This window comes from Mytilus californianus, unplaced genomic scaffold (genome assembly GCF_021869535.1).
Source record: "Mytilus californianus isolate M0D057914Y unplaced genomic scaffold, xbMytCali1.0.p SCAF_5, whole genome shotgun sequence".
Classification (NCBI taxonomy): Eukaryota; Metazoa; Mollusca; class Bivalvia; order Mytilida; family Mytilidae; genus Mytilus; species Mytilus californianus.
Genome location: NW_026262701.1, coordinates 66,159,249 through 66,177,588, shown reverse-complemented (window position 1 = coordinate 66,177,588; position 18,340 = coordinate 66,159,249). Strand labels below are relative to the sequence as shown.

The following is an 18,340-nucleotide window of genomic DNA, read 5'->3' as shown; positions in this document are numbered from 1 at the left end:
TTGGTACAAATTCAAGAATGTTTATGGTAACTTTGAAATATGCACTAATATTTGGGCCGAATAAGGGCCTTATTTCCCTGACTCCTTTAACCTCTATCCGACGTATAATCAATTATTTATTCTCAAAGCAACTAAGAACTTGTGAAATCCAGCGTTAAGCTTGTACAAGCGTAATGTTCTATGATTTCTCAGTTGTAAACAGCATTAAAAACCAATAAGTAGTGCGTAAATTCTTGTTGATAGCATTACTACCGATTTCATCCTCGTAATAATATACATTTGTTTATGAACACTGTAAATATGTATTTGTTTTTGTATGCTCATAAGTAGCATGCATTTTTATACGACTGCAAAATTTTGCGTTCGTATTAAATTATGGCAGTTTTCTGCGTCGTCGTACGAAGACATTTTGGTTTCCAGACAATTACTTGAGTATAAGTGTATGGATATCTATGAAATTGTAGCACAGGGTTGCATACCACAATAGGAATGTTGGGATTGATTTTGGGGATTATTGTCTTTGCTGTTTAGGAATGAGGGGTCAAAATAGTACCAAAAACAAGCATTTTTGTCGAGCCTGCGACTTTTGTCGCAGAAAGCTCGACATAGGGATAGCGATCCGGCGGCGGCGGCGTTAGCTAACTTCTTAAAAGCTTTATATTTTAGAAGATGGAAGACCTGGATGCTTCATACTTTGTATATGGATGCCTCATGTTACGAAGTTTCCGTCAGTCACATGTCCAATGTCCTTGACCTCATTTTCATGGTTCAGTGACTACTTGAAAAAAAAGTTCAGATTTTTTGTAATGTTAAATTCTCTCTTATTATAAGTAATAGGATAACTATATTTGGTATGTGCGTACCTTGCAAGGTCCTCATGCCCGTCAGACAGTTTTCACTTGACCTCGACCTCATTTCATGGATCAGTGAACAAGGTTAAGTTTTGGTGGTCAAGTCCATATCTCAGATACTATAAGCAATAGGTCTAGTATATTCGGTGTATGGAAGGACTGTAAGGTGTACATGTCCAACTGGCAGGTGTCATCTGACCTTGACCTCATTTTCATGGTTCAGTGGTTATAGTTAAGTTTTTGTGTTTTGGTCTGTTTTTCTTATACTGTATGCAATAGGTCTACTATATTTGGTGTATGGAATGATTGTAAGGTGTACATGTCTAGCTGGCAGCCCTCATGAAAAAAAAATTCTGATTATTGTCTGAATTTGTCTGAAAATGTCTGAATTTTTGCTGAAATTGTCTTACATGATAAATGGTGTCTGAATTTTTCTGAATCCCGATATTTCTATTCTGAATTGATGCTGACAATTCTGGATTTTTGCTGAATATTTCTGAATCAATAAGAATTTTATTCAGACAAATTAAGAACTTCTGAAAAGTGTCTGAATTGTTCTGAAAGTGTCAGAATTATGTTTAAGAATGTTAGACGAATTGAGAATCTGTCTGTATCAGTAAGAATATGATTCAGACAAATTCAGAACTTCTGAAAAATGTCTTAATTTTTCTAAATGTGTCAGAACTATGTTTAATAAATTGTTGACACAGATGACTAACCTTTTTGTTATGTTGACACTAAAATGCAAATGTTGAAATCAAAATAGTAATAGTTTAATATGTAAGTAATACAAAATATTCAAAGTCAATGAACCATGACTGAAGGTACAGGGCCAAACAATCTCCATGGAAATGAAATGTGCCAATGCTAATAAATAATTTGCATACCAATTATCAATAGACCATGACAGATGGAGCAGGGTCAGATTATCTCCATGGAAATGAGATGTACCAATGCCAGTTAAACTGCATACCAAATATCATTGACATATCACAATACGTTCCCCATGCATTAATTGACCTTATCACAAACTAATACAGTTGTAAACTAAGCAAAAGTTTCAAAATCTATAGACCATGACTGAGGGGGTATGGTCAAATAATCGCAATGGAAATGAGGATGTATGTACTATGCTAGTTCAACTAGTGGTTCCCCATAAACTGACCTAATCACAAACTAATACATGAAGACTTAGCAAAAGTTTCAAAGTCAATAGACCATGACAGAGGGTGCAGGGTCAAATAATTTCCATGGAAATGAGGTGCACCAATGCTAGTTTAACTGCATACCAAATATCATTGACCTACCACTAGTGGTTCCCCATAAACTGACCTTATCAAACTAATAAAAGTAAACTAAGCAAAAGTTTCACAGTGACAAATTAACTTGTAATACGTTGTTCAAAGCCACTGCCGTCGCCGATGCCGGAAACAGCACACCTATATATATGTCTCGATTTTTTGTTTCTTCAAGGAGAGACGAAACTCTAGGAATTATCGTTTCTGTATTCCTGTGTATTACGAAATTTTCAATGTGCAAAAATATCGAGGATAACTGTATAAAAGGAATGCCATTTTGTATATAAAACAAAGAGAAATGTCGTTCTTAGCAATTATATCTGTTTCATTGCATTTAACAAACATGTTGATCCGTGAAATAGGACCCCATTGATATATTCGAAATTCCTAAGAAGTGACCCAATTTAGGTACAGAGGTGCTGCTGGTATTTTAAACCCCATTCATCGTCATTCATTTATTTCTTAGTTATCACCAGGAACATAGTTCCCAGATTATCACATATATACAATTTGGATCTGATCTAATTGAAAGATACCCATTGAAAGCGGCACAGTATATATGGAGAGCCAAAAGACCCCCCCCCCCCCCCCCCCTCCCATTATGTTGATACTCTTTCAAGGTCAAAACAGATGCAGTCAAACGAAAGAATAGCTTAACGAAAGAACAGCTTAACGATGTAAAATGTTTTCAGACAAGAGGAAAAAAGAAAATATGGAATATTCGTTGACGAGTATTAATAAAAATTAAACAACTGATGTCTGGAATGTTTTTTATATTAAAAAAAAAATGTAAATGGTTTCTATGAAACCATATGTGTCTCACACTTTTGCTGCTGTCAGAGTAAAAGTGCATTGTTGTTTGTCAAAAACATACGTCCACTTCGGGAGTTACCATTTGATTATTAGGGGTGGGGGTGGGGCTAGGATGAAAAATGTTGTCCTGCGTTTTATTTAGTTGTAATCTCCGTCCTGAATACTTATTTTCGCTCTAATCAGTCCTGCCATTTTCTTATCCTGACTTTTTGTATAAATTTTCGTCCTGCCTTTTTTTGCCAAGTTGCTCATCGTGTCTTTTTTTTTTACTCAAAACTCTTTTTTTCAAATTCCATCCTAACCCTCCCCCTAAACATCAAATAATAGCTCCTTTATTAGTAAAATTACGGGAATTTTTTTCTAGTTTTTCTATTTCTAGATCACGAGATAAAAAGTGTAAGCCGAGTTTCACTGATAACATTCCAATATATATTTTTAAAGAAAAATTTCGGCACTGCTTTCATCAGCAATGTTTTGTTTTCAATAAATTCAACAAATATAAAAGTTTGGGTGAATAACAAACAGTTTTCATCAGATTCAGATCGCCCGTTATTCATTGGGTTTTTTCACCGACAAGTTTTAAAATTCCAAAAAAGATCAAATCATTGATCTACTAAGTATAAGTCAATTCCGTTTTTAAAAGGTAATATTTATTGCAGAAATTATGCTATCAACTAACAATTGACATCGCTTACAAAAATTTCGTTTTTGATACGATTTGTGTATTGCATAAATTATACAATCAACTGCTTGAGCATTGGGACTTGACATTGCTTTCAAAATAGAAATGTTAAACATAACTGACATCGAAATACAAAAGCGTGTTGACTGCACGAGGTAAGATTGGTGGGAAATTAAGATACCGGGTTAAATGTTTACTTGATTGACAGGAATCAATTATCGGTGAGGCTCCAGTAGGGAAAATATGATGACGTTTTTAAAAGTTGCCTTTTATTATAAGTGGATTATATACGATCAGTTCGCACAGGGACAGTCTATACAAACGATATGGTACCCAACCAGATTTGATGTTCGGACTCCAGGCCGTTTTTTTCACAGAAACTCGGTTAGCAGGTTAATTGTTTTAATGATAAATGCCTAAAAAAAATCCCGTTTTTCCTGTCCATTTGTATAACTTCCTACGTAAAATACGTCAGTGGTAAATACCTGGGACTATTACAATATCATTTGAAGGACCCACAACAACTTATTAAACTACCAAGCCACTGTACATAATGTATATATATATATATATGTTATTGTTAACTATTTTTTCCTTGTTATATTAATTTTAATTAAGTCCATATGTACATAGCACACAGGTTCCGGGAAGTTTTACACTCCCACCTAGGACTCTACTAACTCCCGTATTCGGAAAAAGAAGAACAGTTAGTATAATAGTCCCAGTAAATACACTGGAAATTTCAGTAGACGGATATTAATAGTAAATTGCTTGAAAATCTCCACAAATTAATCATACAAGTAAGCTAAGACTTCTATAACACGTGTATTATATTAGATTCAGAAATTAGGTAAGATTTTCCTTGTACGATTTATTTATTCCCGACGATTTTTAAATAGTAATCGGTGAGCGTAAAAGTCTATAATCCGGAAAATGATTCGGAGTCGGTTTTCATGTTAAAACACTGCTGAGATCTAGATCTTGTGACGCAGACGACGAAAGAACGCTGCAGAACAGATTAACAAGAACCTTTGTATATAACAGCTTCAATGCCTTCATAATCATAGGAAAAGATGTGGTCTGCCATTCAGAAGATGGTTTTCAACTTGCCCAGAAAATTGACTACAACTTGTGAACTGTCAGTGTCAATCCAACCGCACATACAACTATCCACCACAGCCTGCACAGGCTAAGAACAATGTCAATAATGATGTCCCCAACGAAACGCCAACGGGTATGAGTCCATTTCAATGACAATTTTTTTATTTGGAAACGGCCATTTAATATTGTGGGTGGGAGCAGTGGATTTGGAAAATGAATAATCTTGCCTTGCCCTTAAAGATATCAGAATGAAAAATTATTTTACCCACCAAAATAAAAGATATTTAAGACTTAAATATGTGTGAAAATATCTTTTTTTACAACAAAAAAATAAAACAATCAGGAATCACAAAATAAATATTCCAAAATTCATCCTGCCTCCTCCTGTAACAGAATATTGAATGGTCGTTCCCTTATAAAGTCAGATTATACAATATTTATTCAATGCAAAATTCAAAACATGTAATATAATATGGGTAAACATAGTCCAAATCATTATGAGGTCTTGTAGTTTTAAGGCTATGTTTATAGTCTTGCTGAGCAGAAGCAAGGTGTCACAGAAAAGCAATGAAATTACTTACCATTCAATGAGGGGCGTAAAAGGGGGGTGGGTATCTGCACGGAAGAACGCAAAATAAAATGGCCATTTCATGATGAACGAACAATTAAAAATTTCTTAATAAAGATTTCACAAAAAGTATTACTATTAATTCAGAAATTAATGCGATGTTTTTATTATTCCGAAAAATGCGACAGGGTTGTAATCGCAATAATTTAAACTCGCATTAATGATTTTGAAATTTTGTATATGAAGTGAACAGGATTTGTCTCAATATCGCAAAATTTAAAATCGCACTTTAGTTTAAATGACAATATCTCAATAATAAATGCACGCAATAATTCTGAATTTACAGTATTTTAATTACAATACACCTTATCATTATTTGTCCGCCATTACTGGACTTCACACAGGTTCCCCGTAAAATTTTGACATCATCATACAAAATATATGACGCCACAATGGAAAAGGGATTGTTGTATGACGTCAATAGTTCAAGCAGGACAGATTCTCGGGTCAGCCGGGAATAGGGATAAGGTGTATATAAAAAAGATGTGGTATGATTGCCAATGAGACAACTCTCCACAAGAGACCAAATGACACAGAAATTAACAACTATAGGTCACCGTACAGCCTTCAACAATGAGCAATGCCCATACCACATAGTCGGCTATAAAAGGCCCCGAAATGACAAATGTAAAACAATTCAAATGAGAAAACAAACGGCCTTAGGCCTTGAAAAAGGCACTTAACTCATCAGATGGATACAAATAAAATACATCTAACAAAAACACAGAGTGGACGTGGCAGGTCTAAGTACTGATCTGAAAGTACTTGAAGTATAAACTGACAGCTAGTTCAAAGCCACTAACAACTAATAAAAATAATCATGCATCTAACATGTCTAAGACTAAATACAAGTATGTCATTATGCACTTCCTACTTTTCTTATTTTTGTGACTTGTGTGTGGACCATACAACTTATAGCTATTTATCCACCATGACTGGACATTACAAAGGTTCCTGTAAAATTTGTTTGTCACTTTTTAACTATGAGGCAAACCTATACCATGTATGGACGGCTTTAATCGGTCATGACAAGAAAAATATGAAACAATTCAATTGAGAAAATTAAAAGTCCAATTTATTACAAAACAATTAACGAAAACAAGAGATATTGCATGACAGTACATGAAACAACAACAACCACTGAACTACAGGCTCCTGACTTTGGACAGGCACATATAGAATGTGGAGTTAAACTAAATTTGATTGCACCAGCCGGGACAGTGGTGTTGTGGCACAATATTCGAACAAACTATGCAAAACATTAAAAGAAAAACAAATATGACAAACAGCAAAACACAACAACCACTCAATTACATGCTCCTGACTTGGTACAGGCACATAGAATATGGTAGGCTATTAAATCCCTACCTACCTACCCTAACTTTTTTTTTAGATGTAACTGGAACCACACATACTATTTTATAGAGAACATACGTATGATTGAAGAGATTGTTGTAGCTTAAGTTAAATGTGCATGTGTTTAAAAATAATATTTAGTATGGTTTTAATTGATTGATAACAATAAAAAACAATATTCACTTCTTTTAAAAGATCTGGGCCATTTGAAGTTAGATGAAAGATGATCTGCATCAATGCGTTTATGATAATGTGGGAAAACACCAATTGTTTTGAGGTAAGAATGACACAGAAGAGACACAAAATAAGTCACAGCAACCTTACAATTTATAAGAATATACAAATATTCATTTTTTCTCCTTGGCATAGTCAATGAGTATATTAGTGCCAAAATCATATAGCGTAAGCTCTATGAAAATAGTACTGGTAAAACAATGAAAACTTTGTAAAAATTAATTCTCCTAACTATACTTACACTAAAAATGGTTAATCTTGGAAAGAATATTAAATTGATGATTTTTTGCTTTACATCCAGTCGCAAATACTTCACTTTGATGTCAACTTACCTTCGATTATATATATTAGTTGCACATGTTACTTGTGCGTTATCTATTTAAAATCACAGTATGGGCTGTTAGGTTCCAAGCGAAGGGGGTCGTAAGACACTTTTTGTTTTCAATCAGCACTGATAAAACTTTAATTGATTATTTCCAATATATCTTTCTAAAAAAAACACAACCCATCACATTTAAACAAAGTGTTTTCTGATGGCTCTTTTTGATTTTCACTTTGACAACTGATGAATATTTTATAAGAATTCATAAATTTAGGTGTCGGTATTGATACTTATATTTAATTTTTAGAATTGGCTCGTCAGACGTCAGTGAATGAGACTTATGACTTTATGTTCATGATTTTCAACAGAACTATTAAAAAGAAAAATGGTGCAGATCAACAGTATCTGGTATGTACATGCTTTAGTTTTAATAGTATAAAAATAAGCTGGAAGTGTGGTATGTTTTCCAATGAGACAACTATCTACATGTACTATATAAATGCTTTACAAATGTAGATGAGAGCAATAATAGCTATAGGTCACCATACAGCCGTTAAATTTAAAGCCAATACCTTAAATTTAGCTATAACGCTGACACATTCATTACACATGACAATATAAAGCACTAAAATTCCAAATATATTTGAAATAATGAATTCCTACATTTTTTGCATATACATTGAAAACTAATACATGTACATTGTACTATAAATTTGTATAAGCAATACATGTGTATATGGGACAAGTCGAAATATCAGAGGTTATAAATTATTTTAATAGGAGTTAAGTCTCTTAGAAATGTTAATTTTATATAGAAAATAGCACTCATATGTAAAATTTATGCCAGATTTTTATAAAATGTATATCAATGGCTTACATCATCAATGTCAAGATTTGGATTTAGGGAAATAGAAAGAAATATTATAGAGAATTACTAACAGTTCAAACAAGAATTTGTGGAATTTTAGTTGTTGTCCCTGGGCAGACAAGACATATGCAACACAGGGGACATTGGAATTCTGTTCTTTTATTAGCTTGAAGTTGTTTTTACCTCACCTGGCCCGAAGTCCGTCGTCGTCGTTAACTTTTTACATTTTGAACTTCTTCTAGAGAACCACTGAATGGAATGGAACCAAACATGGCATGAATGTTCCTTATGAGGTGCTGACCAATTGTTGTTACTTTGTAGCCGATCCATCATCCAAGATGGCCGCCAGCGGGGGACTTAGTTTAACATAGGACCCTATGAGAAATGCATACAAATATCTTCTTTTAGAGAACCACTGCATGGAATGAAACCAAACATGGCATAAATGTTCCTTATGAGGTGCTGACCAAGTGTTGTTACTTTGTAACCGATCAATCATCCATGATGGCCGCCAGGGGGGGGGGGGGACTTAGTTTAACATAGAACCCTATGGGAAATACATACAATTGTCTTCTTTTAGAGAACCACTGAATGGAATGGAACCAAACATAGCATGAATGTTCCTTATGAGGTGCTGACCAAGTGTTGTTACTTTGTAACCGATCCATCATCCAAGATGGCCACCAGCGGGGGACTTAGTTTAACATAGGACCCCATGGGAAATACATACAAAGGTCTTCTTTTAGAGAACCAGTGAATGAAATGATACTAAACATAGCATAAAAAAGCCATAAATGTTTCTTATGAGATGCTAACCAAGTGTTGTTACTTTGTAGCCGATCCATCATCCAAGATGGCCGCCAGCGGGGGACCTAGTTTAACATAGGACCCAATGAGAAATGCATACAAATGTCTTCTTTTAGAAAACCACTGCATGGAATGAAACCAAACATGGCATAAATGTTCCTTATGAGGTGCTGACCAAGTGTTGTTACTTTGTAGCCGATCAATCATCCAAGATGGCCGCCAGGGGGGGACTTAGTTTAACATAGAACCCTATGGGAAATACATACAATTGTCTTCTTTTAGAGAACCACTGAATGGAATGGAACCAAACATAGCATGAATGTTCCTTATGAGGTGCTGACCAAGTGTTGTTACTTTGTAACCGATCCATCATCCAAGATGGCCGCCAGCAGGGGACTTAGTTTAACATAGGACCCCATGGGAAATACATACAAAGGTCTTCTTTTAGAGAACCAGTGAATGAAATGATACTAAACATAGCATAAAAAAGCCATAAATGTTTCTTATGAGATGCTAACCAAGTGTTGTTACTTTGTAGCCGATCCATCATCCAAGATGGCCGCCAGCCGGGGACCTAGTTTAACATAGGACCCTATGGGAAATGCATACAAATGTCTTCTTATAGAAAACCACTAAATGGAATGAAACCAAACATAGCATGAATGTTGCTTATGAGCTGCTGACCAAGTGTTGTTACTTTGTAGACGATCCATCAACCAAGATGGCTGCCAGCGGGGGACTTAGTTTAACATAGAACCCTATGGAAAATACATACAAATGTCTTCTTTTAGAGAACTACTGAATGAAATGAAACCAAACATAGCATGAATGTTCCTTATGAGGTGCTGACCAAGTGTTATTACTTTGTAGCGATCCATCATCCAAGATGGCTGCCAGCTGGGGACTTAGCTTAACATAAGACCCTCTGAGAAATAAATACAAATGTCTTATTTTAGAGAACCACAGAATGGAATGCAATATTAAACCAAATTTGGCCTCTATCATTATTTAAGTATCTGTTATGATTTTTATCTTTTTTTATATGATTTCAAAAACCTAATTAGAGTCAAGTGAGCAACACAGGCTCTTGAGAGCCTCTAGTTTATTTACTCAGGTCACAAGATACCTGCACTTACTTGATATAATTTTTTATGTGAAATGATCCTGTTCTATTTTGAAGGGAATTTACTCATAAAGAAAAGAGAGCTGGAGACTCAAGAGAGGCAGGAAAAGAACAGACCAGGGAATCACAGATCCATATCAGATAATAAAATTGAATCGAAAATTTAAAGTTTGAATTTTATGTTATTGAAACTATTAATTTACAAACTTCCTGAAAATTTGGATTTTTTTATTATTGTTTAGAGGCTATGGGTATTTGACCATCATCAATGTGTAAGCACATTGATTTTCATTCAACTTCAAGAACTTCTTTTTAGATTTTTAGGGGAATTTCTGTTGTATAAGTTTCAAAGTTTTGTATGGATATCCACATTTTGAATCATTCTGAATGTTTTCTGAATATATCTGAATCCTTCTGAATCTTTCTGAATCCATCTGAATGTTGTCTGGATATTTCTGAATGTTGTCTGGATATTTCTGAATGTTGTCTGATTATTTCTTAATCTTTCTGATTAAGTTCAGAAGTTTTCTGAATTCATTCTGAATAATGTCTTAATTTATTCTTACATTATTCTGATTTTTGTCTGAATGCTATTCTGATTTTTGTCTGAATGTTCGTATGAAAGTTCTGAATTTTTCCTTAAAAGTCCGAAATCCAGCAAAAATTCAGACATTTGCATAAATGTACATTATTACAGCCATTCAGACATTATTCAGAAAAAAATAAGAATAATTAAGAATACTTGTCAGACAGAATTCAGACACCATTTTTTCATGAGGGAGGTGTCATCTGACCTTGACCTCATTTTCATGGTTCAGTGGTCAAAGTTAAGTTTTTGAGGTTTGGTCTTTCTTTCTAATACTGCATGCAATAGGTCAGCTATATTTGGTGTATGGAATGATTGTAAGGTGTACATGTCTAGCTGGCAGGTGTCATCTTACCTTGACCTCATTTTCATGGTTCAGTGGTCAAAGTTAAGTTTTTGAGTTTTGGTCTTTTTTTCTAATACTATATGCAATAGTTCAACTATATTTGGTGTATGGAAATATTTTATGATCTATATGTCAGTTACGCAGGTTTTATTTGACCTTGACCTCATTTTCAAGGTTCATTGCTCAGTGTTAAGTTTTTGTGTTTTCGTCTGTTTTTCTTAAACTATAAGCAATAGGTCAACTATATTTGTTGTATGGAAGAATTGTTAGCTGTACATGCCTGCCTAGCATGGTTCATCTGACCTTGACCTCATTTTCATGGTTCATTGGTCAATGTTTAGTTTACTTGGTTAATGTTAAATTTATGTGACAGTTGTAATAAAGCTTTATATTTAGGACTATCAACATAATATCAATGATTAGTAAAGAAGGCGAGACATTTCATGTGCACTCTTGTTCTTGTTTCAGGACAATAACTTGTGTATAATAGTATGGATCTCTATGAAATTTTACCATAAGGTTCCATACCATAAAAGGAAGGTTGGGATTGATTTAGGGGGTCATGGCCCAAACCGTTCAGGAATTAGGGGTCAAAAAGAGGCAAAAAAACTAGGATATTTTGGTTTCTTGCAGAGTCAAAAAAGCGAGACATATAGGTATGCCGTTTCTGGCAGCAGCGGCAGCGTCAACAATATATTAGTTTGTGATTAGGTCTAGTTTATCATCAGGTGAACAACTAGTGGTAGGTCAATGATATTTGGTATGCAGTTGTATTAGCATTGGCATATCTCATTTCCATGAAGATTATTTAGCCCAGTACCTTCAGTCATAGTTTGCTTAAATTACATGTATTAGTTTGTGATTAGGTCAGTTTAAGATGAACCACTAATGTTAAGTCAATGATATTTGGTATGCAAATGTATTGGGATTTGCAAGTTTCTTTTCCATGGAGATAATATAGCCCCACCCCCTCATCATGGTTCATTGACTTTGAAACTTTTACATAGTTTACAAGTTAATGTTTGTGTTTAGGTTTGTTTAAAGGCATTGACTTATGAAAAGTCAATGGTATTTGGTATGCATTTATATTAGCATTGGCACATCTCATTTCTATGGAGATTTGTTTAGCCCTGTACCTTCAGTCATGGTTCATTGGCTTTGAATATTTGCATAACTTGCATGTTAAAGTATTGCTGTTTTAATTTCAACATTTGCATTATCAAAATAACAAATAGGCGAGACACATCTCTGTGTTAACAGTTTATTAATGCTGTTTACAACTGAGAAATCATAGAACATTACGCTTGTACAAGCTTAACGCTGGATTTCACAAGTTCTTAGTTGCTTTGAGATCATGATTTCTAATAAATAATTGATTATACATCGGCTAGAGGTTAAAAGAGTGGGGGCAATAATGCCCTTATTCAACCCAAATATTAGTGCAAATTTCAAAGTTACCATAAATATTCTTGAATTTGTACCAACAATACTACGGTACAAGGTGATTAGAATATTTTTACATTAAAACGAGTAACCATAGCAACAAACCATGTCAAAATTTGTATATTTTGCAAAATTTCTTGATTTTACTTGTTTTGCATCATTTTTATACGCCCGTTTACGGGACGTATTATGGTATATCGTTGTCCGTCCGTCCGTCGTCAACATGTCTGACAGTAACTCAAAAAACGCTTTTACCAATTTGCATGAAACTTTGGTGAATTGTTTATATCTTTGGACGTGAGCTCCCTTTCGTTTTTTATAAATTTTAGATTTTAAGTTTCCAAGTTATGTTTTTTTTGTCGAGCCTGCGACTTTTGTCGCAGAAAGCTCGACATAGGGATAGTGATCCGGCGGCGGCGTTAGCTAACTTCTTAAAAGCTTTATATTTTAGAAGGTAGAAGACCTGGATGCTTCATACTTTGTATATGGATGCCTCATGTTACGAAGTTTCCGTCAGTCATATGTCCAATGTCCTTTACCTCATTTTCATGGTTCAGTGACTACTTGAAAAAAAAGTTAACATTTTTTGTAATGTTAAATTCTCTCTTATTATAAGTAGTAGGATAACTATATTTGGTATGTGCGTACCTTGCAAGGTCCTCATGCCCGTCAGACAGTTTTTCACTTGACCTCGACCTCATTTCATGGACCAGTGAACAAGGTTAAGTTTTGGTGGTCAAGTCCATATCTCAGATACTATAAGCAATAGGTCTAGTATATTCGGTGTATGGAAGGACTGTAAGGTGTACATGTCCAACTGGCAGGTGTCATCTGACCTTGACCTCATTTTCATGGTTCAGTGGTTATAGTTAAGTTTTTGTGTTTTGGTCTGTTTTTCTTATACTGTATGCAATAGATCTACTATATTTGGTGTATGGAATGATTGTAAGGTGTACATGTCTAGCTGGCAGGTGTCATCTGACCTTGACCTCGTTTTCATGGTTCAGTGGTCAAAGTTAATTTTTTGAGTTTTGGTCTTTTTTTCTAATACTATATGCAATAGGTCAACTATATTTGGTGTATGGAAAAAATATATGATCTATATGTCAGTCGCGCTGGTTTTATATGACCTTGACCTCATTTTCACGGTTCATTGCTCAGTGTTAAGTTTTTGTGTTTTGGTCTGTTTTTCTTAAACTATAAGCAATAGGTCAACTATATTTGTTATATGGAAGAATTGTTAACTGTACATGTCTGCCTGGCATGGTTCATCTGACCTTGACCTCATTTTCATGGTTCATTGGTCAATGTTTAGTTTTCTTGGTTAATGTTAAGTTTATGTGACAGTTGTAATAAAGCTTTATATTTAGGACTATCAACATAATATCAATGATTAGTAAAGAAGGCGAGACATTTCAGCGTGTGCACTCTTGTTTTCATTAAAAAAGGGGATTTTCCAGTTTTCGTACAATAACTCAAAAACACTTTCACCAATTTGCAAGAAACTTTGGTGAATTGTTTATATCTATTGGCATGAGCTCCATTTCGATTTTTATAAATTTGAGATTTTACGTTTCAGAGTTATTGGGGTTTTATTCACTAAAAAAAGGGGGATTTTCCAGTTTTCAGACAATAACTTAAAAATGCTTTCAGCAGTTTTTATGAAACTTTGGTGAATTGTTTATATCTATTGACGTAAGCTCCTTTTCAATTTTTATAAATTTTCGATTTTACATTTCCAAGTGATGGGATTTTATTCATAAAAAAGGGGTGATTTTCCAGTTTTTGGACAATATCTTTAAAGTGCTTTGAGCAGTTTTCTTGAAACTTTGGTGACTGGTTTATATCTATTAATATAACCTCCCTTTAGTTTTTCATGAATTTCTGATATGACATTGAGAAGTTATTGAACTTTATTCTTTTAAAAAGCAGAGGGCGTATCATGCGCTCATGGCGCAGCTGTTTATTTGTGTATGATTTAGATAGGAAAAATAACTTTATATTTGGTGAGATTATGTAAATAGCTAAAGGTACTAAAGCTTCTCTAAAAATATTTTGGTGTTTCTTGGCTGCGCACAATGTTTCCAGCTTATGCCCCTTTAAGGGATATTTGCATTGTGTTATCAAAGGTATTCATGTAAAAAATATTCCTGATTTATGTTGCTGATAGTAGTACATATTCAATGATGATTTACAGTTTGAGGAGGAGAATGCGTTGAACATGTTCTAAAGAATTGTCATAGGAATGATACTAAAGATTTTCAGCAAATATTTTTGAGAATACTTAAACTTGTTTTCTAAAAATTTCAGAGACATTAAAGATACATCAGTTGGCTCACTGTCCCAGAGGATTACAAACCAACTGATGGGACTGAAAGGTCTTCACTCTCACATCACTGATATTAATTCCTATCTACAGAAAGTATCATCAGGTCAACTACCAGTCAATCATCAAATCATTTATCAGCTGCAAGATGTGTTTAATTTACTGCCAGACGTTAATCTGCAGGACTTTGTGAAGTCTGTTTATGTGAAAACCAATGATCAGATGTTGGTTGTTTATCTTGCTTCGCTGATCCGATCTGTCATTGCATTGCATAATCTAATAAGTAATAAAGTACAAAATCGCGATGCAGAGAAAAATGAAGGAAAAGATATATCCAAAGATAAAAAAGACATAAAAAAAGATGAAAAAGATGGAGAAAAGAAAGATTCTCAAAAAGGAAAGAGCACTGAAAAAAGTGACATAAAATCTGGAAGTAAATCCACTGGTAAAAAGTAGCTATTTAAGTATTTGTATTTGTTTCAATAAAGAATTAAATTTATAACTTGATCTCATTTACCTTTTTGCATGTAAAGTACACTGATAGAGATCACCTCTGGGGTCTTGTGGAGTGTGTTTTCCTTGATTAGGCTGGGGTTGTTTTTAGATTGATTTACAGTCATATCAAATAAAGACTTAATTAATATGTGTTTATTTTTGTCTGCTTAATGTTTTGTGGCAAATATTTCATTGCATATTTAGAATGAGTTTCTGCTTTTTCACAGTCAGCAGGGATTAAAAGTACAGAGTGGTCAGCTGTTTATTATCATATGATTGAACACGTCTGTTTAGCACATAGCAGGTGTGACATACTCATCAACCAATTAAAAAAAAGCTACTAGATTAACAATGATTATCAAATTCACCATTCAAGGACTTATCATCCGTTGTTGTCATACATGTAAGCTTTTTAAGAAATCTTCTGTGAAACCACTGGACCAATTTCAACCAAACTTAACCTGAAACTTAGGGCATCTAGTATAAAGTTCATGTTTTTTGTTCCTGCCTATCAACCAACATGGCCCCAATGGGTAAAAAAAGAACATAAGGCCTAAAGGATAAATAGCATAAATAGTCTTAATACATGTATCTTGAAAACCAAAATAAATAGTAAGTGATAATGCTCAGAATGTTGAAATCTATCCCCATTAAAATTATCAGATGCCTCCTTGTAAGAGTAATTACCCTTCAATGGCAATAGTTAGACATATTTTCAAGTTTTTGCATATTATCTTGAACTTTTTATTTAAAAGATCCATAGAAACTGTAAACAACAAAGGTAATCACTAATACAAGAGCTACAAAAATGCCAATATGATTGAAGAAATTTTATACAAATTATTGCCCTTAAATGATGAATTCAGACGTATTTTGCATATTATCTAGAAAATGTACATCTATCAAAACTGTGCACATAAATTTCTTAAGGAAGGTAACCATTTGATGACTCCTTACATGAGTTATTGGTCCGAGGACACAGTTATCGTCCTTAGATTTTCGTTGTCTACAAATATAGTCCCTAGTGTGGACAGTGTATAACTTGCAAATTTTTTTCATACACTTTTCAAATTTATTTCTTTATATTTTATGCATGAAATATTAAGTAAGGGGATGATATTACATGTTAAAAAAATTTGGGTGCTGAATCTTTATGTTAAGTAGTGATTTGGTCCAGTTAAAAAAGGTCAAAAACTAGTATGTCTGAATCTGTCAAACTGAATTTTAGACCCCCTTAACATATAATTGTCAATATTTTGAGTTAGAGCTGGTAGACTTTTCTATAATTTTGATATTATTTGTCCCAATAGTAGTACACTACACTGTAAAAATCTTTTTGAGATAGAACAGGTGCGATTTTTATGCCCCCGCCATAGCGGTAGGGGCATTAAGTTTTACCCTTGTCCGTCTATACGTATGTACATCCCAAAATTGGTTTCCGTTCTCTAACTTGAGTTTGCCTCAACCAAATGTTATGAAACTTATACACAATGCTTATTACCACAAAAGACAGATCAAGTTTGAATTTTGGTGGCGTCACTTTAACCGTTCTAGAGTAATGCCCCTTTATAAATGGAAAAATTGCAAAATTTTTAGTTTCAGTTCTCTAAAAGAGGGACAAAAGATACCAGAGGGACAGTCAAACTCATAGATCGAAAACAAACTGACAACGCCATGGCCAAAAATAAAAAGACAAACAGACAAATAATAGTACAGATGACACAACATAGAAAACTAAAGACTAAGCAACACGAACCCCACCAAAAACTGGGGGTGATCTCAGGTGCTCCGGAAGGGTAAGCAGATCCTGCTCCACATGTGGCACCCGTCGTGTTGCTTATGTTATTAAAAATCCGGTAAATAGTCTAATTCGGTAAGTCACATTCGTGAAAAGGGAAGGGTATTGTAGTTACGACATAAGGAACATATCCGATATCATCTGTGAAACGGTTATTCCATAACGGTCAACCAACTCGTGATGGCGTCCGTAAAATTTACGAAGGGATGATTTCAACTTCACCATTTGGAACTCTTGGTTTAATAGCTTCTTTGTGAGCAGCAATCCTCTATCAAGGAAATCATGATAGGAAACACAAGCCCGGGAATATCGTAACTTAAGTTTGCCTCAACCAAATGTTATGAAACTTATACACAAAGCTTATTACCACAAAACACAGATTTTACCATAAGGTTCAATACCACAAAAGGAAGGTTGGGATTGATTTTGGGGGTTATAGTACCAACAGTTAAGGAATTAGGGGCCAAAAAGGGGCCAAAAATAAGCATTTTTGTAACTTCCAGACAATAACTTGTGTGTTAGTGTATGGATCTCTCTGACATTGTACCACAAGGTTCCATATCACAAAGGGAATGCTGGGATTGATTTTTGGGGTAATTTTAGGAATTAGGGGCCAAAAATGGGGCAAAAAACAAACATTTTTCTAGTTTCATGACAATAACTTGTGTGTAATTGTATGGATCTTTCTTGAATTGTACTACAAGGTTCCATATCACAAAGGGAAAGCTGGAATTGAGTTTGGGGGTAATTGCCCAAAATGCTTAGGAATTAGGGGCCAAAAATAAGCATTTTTCTAGTTTCCAGACAATAACTTGTGTTCAAGTGTATGAATCTCTCTGAAATTGTACTGCAAGGTACCATACCACAAAGGGAAGGCTGGGAATGATTTTGGGGGTAATTGCCTCAAAATTTTAGGAATTACGGGCCAAAAAGGGGCAAAAACAAGCATGTTTCTAGTTTCAGGACAATAACTTGTGTGTAAGTGTATGGATCTTTATGAAATTGTACTACAAGGTTCCATATCACAAAGGAAAAGCTGGAATTGAGTTTGGGGATAATTGTCCAAAACGTTTAGGAATAAGGGGCCAAAAAGGGGCCAAAAATAAGCATTTTTCTAGTTTCCAGACAATAACTTGTGTTCAAGTGTATGGATCTCTCTGAAATTGTTCTGCAAGGTACCATACCACAAAGGGAAGGCTGGGATTGAGTTTGGGGGTAATTGCCCTAAACGTTTAGGAATTTGGGGCCAAAAAACAAGCATTT

The 18,340-nt window shown here is 34.4% G+C and overlaps 1 protein-coding gene and 2 long non-coding RNA genes across 3 annotated transcripts in view; all 3 read left to right on the top strand.

Annotated features, from left to right (window-relative positions):
* The window catches only part of LOC127701332 (26S proteasome non-ATPase regulatory subunit 7-like), a 102,719-nt gene extending 87,433 nt beyond the window's left edge, over positions 1 to 15,286 (top strand). Inside the window, exon 6 of the mRNA XM_052205223.1 lies at positions 14,769 to 15,286. Coding sequence (XP_052061183.1) covers positions 14,769 to 15,240 — 472 coding nt within the window. The 3' untranslated portion in view covers positions 15,241 to 15,286. The remainder of the gene's footprint in view (positions 1 to 14,768) is intronic.
* LOC127701382 (uncharacterized) lies at positions 218 to 13,876 on the top strand. Its single transcript, XR_007981999.1, has 2 exons — positions 218 to 1,164; positions 13,409 to 13,876. It is a non-coding gene; the product is annotated as an uncharacterized LOC127701382 (long non-coding RNA).
* On the top strand, positions 4,250 to 10,251 carry LOC127701391 (uncharacterized). Its single transcript, XR_007982007.1, has 3 exons — positions 4,250 to 4,878; positions 7,593 to 7,693; positions 10,141 to 10,251. It is a non-coding gene; the product is annotated as an uncharacterized LOC127701391 (long non-coding RNA).
* Positions 15,287 to 18,340: the final 3,054 nt, after the last annotated feature.